The sequence below is a fragment of the Mustelus asterias genome, chromosome 13 (genome assembly GCF_964213995.1).
Source record: "Mustelus asterias chromosome 13, sMusAst1.hap1.1, whole genome shotgun sequence".
NCBI classification, from domain to species: domain Eukaryota; kingdom Metazoa; phylum Chordata; class Chondrichthyes; order Carcharhiniformes; family Triakidae; genus Mustelus; species Mustelus asterias.
Window position 1 is genome coordinate 53,912,074 of NC_135813.1, and position 13,603 is coordinate 53,925,676.

The 13,603-nt window shown below is 49.1% G+C and overlaps 1 protein-coding gene across 3 annotated transcripts in view; it reads left to right on the top strand.

Annotated features, from left to right (window-relative positions):
- The first annotated feature begins 660 nt into the window (after nucleotides 1-660).
- ccdc74 (coiled-coil domain containing 74) overlaps nucleotides 661-13,603 on the top strand; it is a 72,234-nt gene continuing 59,291 nt past the window's right edge. For all 3 annotated transcript variants that reach the window (XM_078226776.1, XM_078226777.1, XM_078226778.1), the window contains exons 1-2: nucleotides 661-899; nucleotides 3,495-4,298. In XM_078226776.1, the coding sequence (XP_078082902.1) occupies nucleotides 3,962-4,298 (337 nt within the window). In that variant the 5' untranslated portion in view covers nucleotides 661-899; nucleotides 3,495-3,961. The remainder of the gene's footprint in view (nucleotides 900-3,494; nucleotides 4,299-13,603) is intronic.

Genomic DNA, 13,603 nt, shown 5'->3' on the forward strand with positions numbered 1-13,603 from the left:
CCCCCCCCTCCTCTCCCCCCCCCTCCTCTCCCCCCCCCCTCCTCTCCCCCCCCCCTCCTCTCCCCCCCCCCCTCCTCTCCCCCCCCCCTCCTCTCCCCCCTCTCCCCCCTCCTCCCCCTCCCCCCTCCTCCCTCCCCTCCCTCCCCCCCCCTCCCCCCTCTCCCCCCTCCCCCTCCCCTCCCCCTCCCTCCTCTCCTCCCCCCCTCCTCTCCTCCCCCCCTCCTCTCCTCCCCCCCCCCCTCCTCTCCTCCCCCCCCCCCCTCCTCTCCTCCCCCCCCCCCTCCTCTCCTCCCCCCCCCCCCTCCTCTCCTCCCCCCCCCCCCTCCTCTCCTCCCCCCCCCCCCTCCTCTCCTCCCCCCCCCATCCCCCCCCCCTCCTCTCCTCCCCCCCCATCCCCCCCCCCCCCTCTCCTCCCCCCCCCTCCCCCCCTCCTCCCCCCCCTTCTCCCCCCCCCCTCCCCTCCCCCTCCCCCTCCCCCCCCCTCCCCTCCCCCTCCCCCCCTCCCCTCCCCCTCCTCCCCCCCCTCCCCTCCCCCTCCTCCCCCCCCTCCCCTCCCCCTCCTCCCCCCCCTCCCCTCCCCCTCCCCTCCCCCTCCCCCCCCTCCCCTCCCCCTCCCCCCCTCCCCTCCCCCTCCCCCCCCTCCCCTCCCCTCCCCTCCCCGTGTTCAAAGGGGGTTGACCCGTGACCGGGGCCAGTCCGCCATGTCGGGCTGTCCCTCTGCCCGCGCCCCCCCGGGAGGGGCACGCGATCCCGGACCCCCTCGGTTTGTTGCTCCGGAAGTGGGAGGTTCTTGTTGTCTAGTGTAACGCGGTCTGTTACTAGGGAACAGCCGTCGCCTTGGAAACAGGTCGACCGCCCAACCAGCGCCGCCCGGCCGCTTGCCTTCAACCGCCCGCTCGGTGAGTAGCCCGGACCCGGACCCAACCCCCGCCCCAAACTCAACCCCTCAGACCCGGGAACCCAAGCAACCCCCGGCCCTCAAACTCAGACCCGGGACCCTGAACCCTCCCAATCCTGGCACTCACGGATCGGGCCCTCCTCAACCAGGACCCCCAGACTGGCACCCCCCCCGCCCCCTCCCCTCCCTCAAAGCACAACCTCCTCTCCCCCCCGACCCCCCCCAATCTGCGAGCCCAGACCCCCCCTCCACCGGTCCGGGGGAGTGGAGGTTCAGGGGAAGCCCTGTCTGGGGGTTTGCTGATTCCATTGGACCCTGTGATGGTCAACATCACTCCCTCTGTCACCGTCCCCCTTCACCAACTCCTTAGGGAAGCCACACCTCCGCACCCCCCCCCCCCCCATCACACTGACCCCCCCCCCCCATCACACTGACCCACGCCCCCCCCCATCACACTGACCCACCCCCCCCCCATCACACTGACCCACCCCCCCCCCATCACACTGACCCACCCCCCCCCATCACACTGACCCACCCCCCCCCATCACACTGACCCACCCCCCCCCATCACACTGACCCACCCCCCCCCCATCACACTGACCCACCCCCCCCCCCATCACACTGACCCACCCCCCCCCATCACACTGACCCACCCCCCCCCCCATCACACTGACCCACCCACCCCCATCACACTGACCCACCCACCCCCATCACACTGACCCACCCACCCCCATCACACTGACCTACCCCCCCCCCATCACACTGACCTACCCCCCCCCCATCACACTGACCCACCCCCCCCCCCCATCACACTGACCCCCCCCCCCATCACACTGACCCCCCCCCCCCCATCACACTGACCCCCCCCCCCCATCACACTGACCCCCCCCCCCCCCCCATCACACTGACCCACCCCCCCCCCATCACACTGACCCACCCCCCCCCCCATCACACTGACCCACCCCCCCCCCCATCACACTGACCCACCCCCCCCCATCACACTGACCCACCCCCCCCCATCACACTGACCCACCCCCCCCCCATCACACTGACCCACCCCCCCCCCATCACACTGACCCACCCCCCCCCCATCACACTGACCCACACCCCCCCCATCACACTGACCCACACCCCCCCATCACACTGACCCACACCCCCCCCAACCATCACACTGACCCACACCCCCCCCAACCATCACACTGACCCACACCCCCCCAACCATCACACTGACCCACACCCCCCCCCAACCATCACTCTGACCCACACCCCCCCCCAATCACACTGACCCACACCCCCCCCCATCACACTGACCCACACCCCCCCCATCACACTGACCCACACCCCCCCCATCACACTGACCCACACCCCCCCCATCACACTGACCCACACCCCCCCATCACACTGACCCACACCCCCCCAACCATCACACTGACCCACACCCCCCCCAAACCATCACACTGACCCACACCCCCCCCATCACACTGACCCACACCCCCCCAACCATCACACTGACCCACACCCCCCCCATCACACTGACCCACACCCCCCCCATCACACTGACCCACACCCCCCCCAACCATCACACTGACCCACACCCCCCCCATCACACTGACCCACACCCCCCCATCACACTGACCCACACCCCCCCCCATCACACTGACCCTCCCCCCCATCACACTGACCCACCCCCCCATCACACTGACCCACACCCCCATCACACTGACCCACCCCCCCATCACACTGACCCACCCCCCCATCACACTGACCCACATCCCCAGTATTCCAAGGTATTTAGTCTGATCTTCAGTGGAGCTGTGAACCTCACAATTTATCAACCACAAAGACCCTACTGCCAGTCTCTTAATTTACACTTACCAATAGTCAACCACATTTATACAGTGTGGAAATATCCTTCCAGTATATGCATCATAGAACCATAGAAAATTATAAATTAATTAGAGAGCCATTCGACCCATCTTGTCCATGGCGACCCAAAGACGCCCAGGTGTCCGTTCTAATCCCATCTTCCTGCTCATGGCCCTGCAACCTATCTGCTTCTTTCTACTATCTCCCTTGTGTGATATATATCCTCTATATACTGGCCTTTCATAAACTTCAATGGATTACAACCATTTGATTTCCGTATGGGGGGGGAGGTGGGTAGGGGTGATATATTTAAAGCGTCTACCACAGCATCTAGCTGTTTTTTTTTTATAAAACTGGTCCGATGCTTCCCCTCTAGCAATCCACCTTTCCTTCAACCCTAACATCTGGAGTACCTCCTTCCCATATCATCTCCCCCTTTTTAAGGATTTTAAAATCCACCTCTTGTTCTTTGATTTTCCCTTCCTAATATCTCCTCCCCCAGCGTGTGGACAAGTTTTGTCAGTGGATCCCTTGTTGTTGCATGCAACAAGGTGCTGTTTCCATTGCTTCCCTGGCAGTTCAATAACCTTTCAGCCCCTGGGTTAGAAGCTCAGCAAATGCTTTGGCACAGTGTGTGCCTGCCTGTGAGCTCGGATAGGAGTTTTAGAAAGAACACCAGCAGCAAATGGCCCATTCATTTATTATTCATTAACCTCTACCTCTCCTACAGTGATCTGATTGGATATACCCCAAGTGTTGCGACTCGACAAATCGAAGCAGAAAATGCAGCAAAGCGATGACACTGGGATCAGGGACATTGAGAGCAGTCCCGAGTGTTTCTGCCAACAGCAGGGAGACCGGATGCGATTGTGGGATTAGACAGGAGGAGGACATTGCAGTGAAGTCAGGCCTGAGCCATCCACATTGGGGATTCAGGAAACTTTGCAAAGCTGCACCTTCTCTGAGGAACACAGTGGACATTCACTAGGAGGGGAAAATAAGACAGTGAGTGTATCACATACAGGAATCTTTAATAGATTGACCACAAAACCCAGCCTTTAAACTGAACAGAGCAGTTTGGATAAAATCCAAGCTGAGACTAACTGTGTGTGTTCTATTATTGTTTAATGACCTGAGGGATTTATTTTTATTCGGAACTTGGTAAAGCCTGCATCACTGCCACACAGCCCTGACTCTATGGAAGCACTTTCCCCTGGGGACATGTCCAGCGCCAGTCTACCTCCTCTACGAAACCTGCCACAGTGGTCCCGCGTCGGGACCCTCGAGAGAAGCCGCTACCCTCGCTCCCTCTTCCAGAACAATAATGTCAAGCACCTCCCTCTGTCTCCAGGTGCCAAGCCACCCAAAAGCGAAGCCCCCCACCAGCTCAGCCCCCTGTTCGAGCAGCGAGAACTGGACCCTAACCTGAGGGTGATCACCTTGGAAAAGAATCTTCAGTTCCTCCAGGAGCAGCACTCGGAAACTCTGGGCAAACTGCACGAGGAAATTGAACTGCTTAAACGAGCGAACCAAGGTCTGTCTATGTGGGTGTGGGAGGGAGGGAGCAAGATAAACTGAAGTTGAAGTTTCGGAAAGGGGCTCCTGTTTATATTGGCATTTTTAAACCATCCCAGTAGGTCCCAGAGCATTTTACAGCTAATGACATACTTTCCTATTTTGAAGTGCAGTTGGAACGCCAGCAGGCAACGTGCACACAGCAAGATCCCACAAATAGCAGTGTTTCCGTTTTGGAGTGATGTAGGTTGAGGGGTAAAGCTAGAATGCCGGAGATAATGCCTTTGCTCTTCCAAGTAGATAAGGCCTTGGTTTCCTCAGTTTAATGTCTCATTCACTGACAGTGCAGCACTCAGTAATGCACTGAAGCGTCAGCCTGGATTATGTGCTCAAGTTTTTGAAGAATGGAATTTAAACTCACACCTTCCAATTCAAGTAAAGTTCTGCCAACTGAACCACAGTTGCTATTATTTGGATGTAGTTCAGATTTTTAACTGAATCATAGATGGAAACCCTTCTTGGCAAACTTAAACATAAAAACTAGAAGCAGGAGTCGGCCATTCAAGCCGGTTCTGTCATTCGTTTTGATCATGGAATTCAATATCCTGATCCTCCCTTCCCTCCCATATCTTTGGTCCCTTTAGCCCTTAGAGCTATATCTAATTTCTTCTTGAAATCAGACAATGTTTTGCCCTCAACTACATTCTGTGGTATTGAATTCCACACATTCACCATCCTCTGGATGAAGAAATTTCTCCTCACCTCAGTTCTAAAAGGTTTACCCCTTATCCTCAAACTATAATCCCTAGTTCTGGACTCCCCCACCATTGGGAACATTCTTTCTGATCTAGAATTTTGCAAGTTTCTATGGGATCCCCTCTCACTCTTTAAACTCCAATGAATATAATGCTAACTGATTTAGTGTCTCCTCATATGACACACCTGCCATCCCAGGAATCAGCCTGATAAACCTTCCCTGTACTATAGTAAGGACATCTTTCCTCAGATAAGGACACAAAACTACACACAATACTCTGGGTTTGGCCTCACCAACACTCTATACAATTGCAGCAAAACATCCCTATCCCTATAAAGGCCAGCATACATTCTGCCTTCTTTACTGCCTGCTGTACCTGCATGCTTACTTTCAGTGACTGATGCACGAGGACTCCAAGGTTTTGTCCACCTCTCTCAATTTACACCCATTCAAGTAATAATTTGTCTTCCTATTATTGCTACCAAAGTGGATAACCTCACATTTATCCACATTACACTGCCTCTGCCACGCACATGCCCACACACACAGCCTGTCCAAATCACACTGAAGCATTTCTGCATCCTCCTCACAGCTCACCCTCTTACCCAACTTTGTATCATCTGTGTTGTGGGGTACCCGAGGTGACTGGTACTGCCCAAAGATTAGACAATACAAGACTCGCGAGGCAGGTATCTCTGTATAAAGGCATAACTTTATTTAAACCAGCGGTTGCCAGGAATTCAAAGGGTGAAGCAACTCTGACATTGAGCAGCAGAACCTCTCCGATGAATCTAACATATACAATAAAAACAGATCAATTATAGTTTTTTCTTATCAATAATTCCTGCCTTTCAATAGCTTTAAATCAATCATCTTCAACAATAAAACATGTCAAATACTTTAGCCAATTGAATTCCACCCCTCAGCATAATGGTATTTTATTAGTCTGTGAAATCCAGAAGCTGACTCCTCTCTTGGCTGACCCCAAACCCTGGTTGCCTAGCAGCCCAAGACGCCAAGCCCAAAGTTCAAATGAACATAGAACATAGAACAGTACAGCACAGAACAGGCCCTTCGGCCCATGATGTTGTGCTGAGCTTTATCTGAAACCAAGATCAAGCTATCCCACTCCCTATCATCCTGGTGTGCTCCATGTGCCTATCCAATAACCGCTTAAATGTTCCTAAAGTGTCTGACTCCACTATCACTGCAGGCAGTCCATTCCATACCCCAACCACTCTCTACGTAAAGAACCTACCTCTGATATCCTTCCTATATCTCCCACCACGAACCCTATAGTTATGCCCCCTTGTAATAGCTCCATCCACCCGAGGAAATAGTCTTTGAACATTCACTCTATCTATCCCCCTCATCATTTTATAAACCTCTATTAAGTCTCCCCTCAGCCTCCTCCACTCCAGAGAGAACAGCCCCAGCTCCCTCAACCTTTCCTCATAAGACCTACCCTCCAAACCAGGCAGCATTCTCACAGGTTCCCTTAAAGATCACGATCTAACCAGGCTAACTTGTGACACCATGTCTGGACACCAGTCCATCTCGTCTGGACAGTGAATAGACCCTTTTCATGAAATATAAAGTGTTTTAAATGTTCTCCAATCCAACATTTTACTGATAAAACTTGCATATTTCCAAGGTCCAATTATTCTCTCGAAATATGGCTTCACCCTAATGACTTTTATCATGATGCCTTGCGGTAAAATGCTTTGACTAAAGTGAACAATATTCCTTAAAATTAATAATTCAAAATATCAGCATTTGTTTTATCATAATCACTCGTTTGAATCAATTACTGCATCACATGTGTAAATTGTTTCTTGTTAGCTCAAATTTATTTCAAAAGTCATTTAACAGAATGCTGGTAGTCCTGTCAGTGCCTTAATGTCTACTATCTTATCACCCCATTAGGGGTTCCACTTACAATCTGCAAATTTGGAGATAATACATTCAATTCCCTCTTCCAATTTATTAAGCTATAATGTGAACAGTTGGGGTCCTAGCATAGATCCTTGTGGAACCCCACTTGTCACTACCTGCCACTGTGCTTACCCCAGTCCAATGCCAGCATCTCCAAATCAGAAAAAGACCCATATATGCCAACTCTTTGCTTCCTATCTGCTAACTAGCTTTTGATGGTACAGTGGTTAGCACTGCTGCCTCACAGCACCAGGGACCCGGGTTCGATTCCCAGTTTGGGTCACTGTCTGTGCGGAGTTTGCATGTTCTCCCTGTGTCTGTGTGAGTTTCCTCCCACACTCCAAAGATGTGCAGGTTAGATGCATTGGCAATGCTAAATTGCCCCTTAGTGTCGCAGGATGTGGAGGGAAGAGGGATTAGTGGGGTAAATATGTGGGGTTAGGGCCTAGGTAGGATTATTGTTGGTGCAGACCTGATGGGCCGAATGGCCTCCTTCTGCACGGTAGGGTTTCTATGATTCTATCCGTCTCAAGGCATTAGCTGCAATCCCATGTACTTTAACTTTACATAGTAATCTGCTATGTGAGATCTTGTTGAAAGCCTTCTGAAAGTCTAAATAAACCACATCCACTGGTTCTCCTTGGTCAACTCTACTAGATACATTCTTAAAGAATTCCAATAGATTCGTCAAGCATGACTTTTCCCCTCTAGAGTACTGTCCATTTATCAAATCGCCCAAGTAATCATTCTTACATGTGAAATAAGACAGTAAATGCTGGCCAGGCTAACATTGGATGAGTGATGAAGGTTGCATTTATTGCCCTTGAGCAGATAGTGGGGAAATACTGCTGTCTGTGTGATGTTATTCCAGCCATGAGAATACTGTCTAAGCTGGTTACTTACTAGGATCTGGATCTAAACAGTATAATCATTTAAAGAATGCAAGACGTGGAGGACATAAGCAGCAGGCCTCCAAGATTAAATTGAAACACTGAAAAGAATTGTTACTGTACCTTTCATTCTGATAGTATTTTAAAACATACTCATTCCTGAGAGGCAGTTTTTGTCTGAGTCTGGCTGCACAGGTCAATGGTATATCCCTACCAGTACGGCCTCCTGGTCCAAGTATAGGTGTCATTGCTGGTCTGTCACATGCCACAATCCACCAGACACACATATACACTCTTGTCATCTATTCTGTAGCTGGGCTTCTCTTTATAGAGCTACGTGGTTTTATCCAAATCTCTGGAACTCTCTCTTTTCCTCTCTAAACATACATAACCTGAGTTATCTAATTAAACACAACAGACTGGATGTCTGCAGCCTCCAGGTCAGCTTCTCTTACACTTGTATAGAAAATCCACCAGTTTTCCTTTTGGAACATGGCACTATGCCCTGCAATTTTAAGTTAAGTTTACATAAGAACTAGGAGCAGGAGTAGGCCATCTGGCCCCTCGAGCCTGCTCCGTCATTCAATAAGATCATGGCTGATCTTTTCATGGACTCAGCTCCACTTACCCACCCGCTCACCATAAACCTTAATTCCATTACTGTTCAAAAATTTATCTACCCTTGCCTTAAAAACATTCAATGAGGTAGCCTCAACTGCTCCACTGGGCAGGGAATTCCAGAGATTCACAACCCTTTGTGTGAAGAAGTTCCTCCTCAACTCAGTCCTAAATCTGCTTCCCTTTATTTTGAGGCTATGCCCCCCAGTTCTAGTTCCACCCACCAGTGGAAACAACTTCCCTGCTATCTTATCTATTCCCATCATAATCTTATATGTTTCTATAAGATCTCCCCTCATTCTTCTGAATTCCAATAAGTATAGCCCCAGTCTACTTAGTCTCTCCTCATAAGCCAACCCTCTCAACTCCAGAATCAACCTAGTGAATCTCCTCTGCACCCCTTCAAGTGCCAGTATATCCTTTCTCAAGTAAGGAGGCCAAAACTGTACACTGTACTCCAGGTGTGGCCTCACCAGCACCTTATACAGCTGCAACATAATCTCACTGTTTTTAAACTCCATCCCTCTAGCAATGAAGGACAAAATTCCATTTGCCTTCTTAATTACCTGCTGCACCTGCAAATCAACTCGAGATTGTTGTACAAGGACACCCAGGTCCCTCTGCACAGCAGCATGCTGCAATTTTTTACCATTTAAATAATAATCCATTTTGCTGTTATTCCTATCAAAATGGATGACCTCACATTTACCAACATTGTACTCCATCTGCCAGACCCTCGCCGACTTACTTAGACTATCTGTATCCCTTTGCAGACTTTCAGCATCCTCTGCACACTTTACTCTACCACTCATCTTAGTGTCATCTGTGAATTTTGGCACACTACACTTGACTCCAACTCCAAATCATCTATGTAAATCGGAAACAATTGCAGTCCCAACACTGATCCCTGAAGCACACCACTAGTCAGTGATCGCCAACCAGAAAAACACCCATTTACCCCCACTCTTTGCTTTCTGTTAGTTAACCAATCCTCTATCCATGCTAATACATTACCCGTAACACCATACACCTTTATCTTATGTAGCGGCACCTTGTCAAATTTATTAGTCACAAGTAGGCTCACGTTAACACCCGCAAAGATACTATGAAAATCCCCTCGTCGCCACACTCTGGCACCTGTTTGGGTACACTATGGGAGAATTTTGCATGGCCAATGCACCTAACCAGCACAACTTTCCAACTGTGGGAGGAAACCGGAGCAGCTGGAAGAAACCCACGCAGACATGGGGAGAATGTGCAAACTCCACACAGTGACCTAAGCCGGGAATCAAACCCAGGCCCCTGACGCTGTGAGGCAGTAGTGCTAACCACTGTGCCACCCCGGGTCCCTGGCACTGTTAGACAGCAGTGCTTGCCACCATGCCCCCCCCCCCCCAAGTCTCAAGTCCTTCTTGCTTCTAAAAGCCTCCCTGCTGGTTCAGAGGTTCAAGCATGGTTTTTAAACACACAATCATACTAAACCAAATCAAGAGTAGGTCACCCAATATTCACCTTATTCAACATTTTTAACCCTCAATATAAACGACAATAGTTATAACAATGGTGAAGATACCCCACAAATTTGATCTTATTCTCTGGTGTCTGCAATCTATTTTCTTCAGTGATTGGGAGCTATCTTTAATTCTCTTGAACTGCCGGTGTCCATTTGAAGAGAGGGTTCCCCCAAAGCTGTTAGGTAGGGAATTCCAAGAATTTAATCATAGAAATCATAGAAACCCTACAGTACAGAAAGAGGCCATTCGGCCCATCGAGTCTGCACCGACCACAATCCCACCCAGGTCCTACCCCCATATCCCTACATATTTTACCTGCTAATCTACGCATCCCAGGACACTAAGGGGCAATTTTTAGCATGGCCAATCAACCTAACCCGCACATCTTTGGACTTTAATCTAGTGATCTGAAGGAATGGTGATATTTGTCAATCTGGGATAGTATGTTACTTGGTGAAGAACCCATGATGGTGTTCACATGGACCTACTCTTTTTAAAAGTTCATTTACGGCATGTGGGCATCGCTGGCTCGACCAGCATTTATTGCTCCATCCCTAATTGCCCTTGAGAAAGTAATGGTCAGCTGCCTTCTTGAACCACTGTACCCGTGTGGTGTAGGTATACCCACAGTGCTGTTAGGAAGGGAGTTTCAGGATTTTGATCCAGTGACTGTGAAGGAATGGCAATATATTTCCAAGTCAGGATGGTGAGTGGCTTGGAGTGGAACTTCCAGGTGGTGGTGTTCCCAGGTTTCTGCTGCTCTCGCCCTTCTAGATAGTAGTGGTGATGGGTTTGAAAGGTGCTGCCTAGGGAACGTTGGTGAGTTCCTGCAGTGCATCTCGTAGATGGTACACACGTCTGTAATGCTGTCGATGGTGGAGAGATTGAATGTTTGTGTAAGGGGTAGCAATCAAGCAGCCGCTTTGCCCTGGATGGTGTTGAGCTTCTTGAGTGTTGTTAGAGCTGCACTCATCCAGACAAGTGGAAAGTATTTAATTACTCTCCTGATCTGTGCCTTATAGATCATAGACAGGCTTTGGGGAGTCAGGTGGTGAGTTACTTGCCACAGGACACATAGCCCCTGGTCTGCTCTTATAGCCACAGTATTTATATGACTAGTCCAGTTCAGTTTATATGTGGCTCTGGAGTCATATATAGGCCAGACCAGGTAAAGATGGCAGTTTTCCTTCCCTAAAAAGGACATTAATGAACCAGATGGGTTTTTCCAACAATCAACAATGGTTTCATGGTCATCGGTAGATTCCAGATTTTTTAAAAATTGAATTCAAATTCCACCTGGCAGGATTCGAACTCGGGTCCCCAGAACATTAGCTGAGTTTGTGGATTGGTAGTCTTGTGATAATACCACTAGGCCATCGCCACCCCCTGAGGAACACCTGTAGTGATGTCCTGGAACTGAGATTATTGACCTCCAACTACCACAATCATCTTCCTTTGTACTGGGTATGACTCCACCTAGCAGAGGGTTTTCCCCCTGATTCCCATTGACTCCAGTTGCTAGGTCTCCTTGATACCACACTCGGTCAAATGCTGTCTTGATGTCAAGGGCAGCCACTCACCTCGACCTTTGGCATTCAGTTCTTTTTTCTATGTTTGAACTAAAGCTGTAATGAGGTCAGGAGCTGAGTTACCCTGATGGAACCTACACTGACTGTCAGTGAGCAGTGCGCAGACCGCAAGAAACTACAAAGGGTCATGAACGAAGTCCATCACTCAAACCAGCCTCCCACCCATTGACTCTGTCTACACTTCCCGTTACCTCAGGAAAGCAGCCAGCATAATTAAGGACCCCATGCACCCCAGACATTCTCTCTTCCACCACCTCCCGTCGAGACAAAGGTACAGAAGTCTGAGGACACATACCAACCGACTCAAGAACAGCTTCTTCCCTGCTGCCATCAGACTTTTGAACAGAACCACCTCGCATGAAGTAGATCTTTCTCTACATCCTAGCTATGACTGTAACACTACATTCTGCTCTCTCTCCTTTCCTCTATGAATGGTATGCTTTGTCTGTATACTAATACATGTGACAATAAATAAATCAAAAAGGTTATTGCTGAGTAAATGCATTCGATAGCAGTGTTGATGACCCCTTCCATCACTTTATTTGTTGCTCTTATTTTTCTAGTAGGTAGAGGTTAGGTTAGGAATGTACTGTAAAAGGAAACTTGGTGAATTGATGCAGTATGTTGTGTCAATGGTACACACTGCTGCCATTGAGCACTGGTGGTGGAGAAAGTGAATATTTAAGGTGTTGAATGGGGTGCCAATCAAACGGGCTGCTTAGTCTTAGATTGTTGTCAGCTGCCTGAGTGTTTTGGAAGTTGTATTCATCCAGGCAATTGGAGAATATTCCAATACGCTCCCAACTTCTTAGAAATCATGAAATGGTTAAGCACAGAAGAAGACTATTCAGCCCATCATCTGTTCTGACTCTCTGACAGAGCAATGCACCTAGTGACAGTCCCCTGCTGTTTTCCTAACCCTGTGCATTTTTCCCTCTTGAAAGCCTTGATTGAAGCTGCCTCCACCACACTCAATAATAAACAAAGAAATAGGGGAAAGCGAGGCCAAATGGCCCTTCAAGACTACTTCGCCATTCAATATGATCAGGGTTGATCTTCTGCTTCAACTCCACTTTCCCCTCGCTGCCTATATCCCTCAGCTTCCTGAGAAACTGAAAAACCTGTCTTTCTGAGCCTTGAATGCATTCAATGATGGAGCACCCACAAGCCACTGGGCTAGAGAATTTCAAAGATTTTCAGCACACTGAAGACATTTCTCAACTAGGTCCTAAATGATTGACCCCTTCTCATGAGAGTGTACACCCATGTTCTAGATTCCCCAGTCGGCGGAAACACATCTCAGTATTTACCTATCAATCCCCTTCAATTAGGTCACTACTCATTTCTTCTAAACTTCAGAGTATAGGCCCAGTTTACTCAGCATAGGATAACTCTCAATCACAGGAACAGCCAAACCTTTGCTCTTTCATTTCCAATGGAAGTATATGTGTCCTTGCTAATGGAAACCAAAGCTGCACAGAGTATTCCAGGTGTGATCTCAACAAAACCTTATACAATTATAGAAAGACTTGTGTTCTTGTACAGCACTCACTTTGCACTAAAAGCCAACATGCCATTTGTTTTTCCCATTGCATGCTAACTTTGTGTTCCTTCTATGAACACACCCAAGTGTCTCTGAAATCAACATTTACAAGTTTCATGCCTTTTTAAAAAATATTAAAAACAAAAAGTGCTTTGCTAATCTCACTACCAAAATGAGTAACCTTACACTTCCCTACGTTATACTTCATCTGCCACCTTGTTGTCTACTCACCTAACCTAAGTAAGTTCCAGATACTGTTTGAACTTAAATTCAGTTTTGTTCATTTGAGACTTTAGCCATACAGGAAACAGGAGTTTGGTGAAGTAACCCAGGAAATGTTCATAAGCTGTAAATTAATACTTATCAAAATAGGGCAGTGACTTTCCAAAAATACTGCAGTTCTTACTTCTTGATTCAGCCTTGGGTGCAGGTTGACACTCAGTCTCTGTTCTCTTTGTTACTTCTGCTTCCCTGTGGA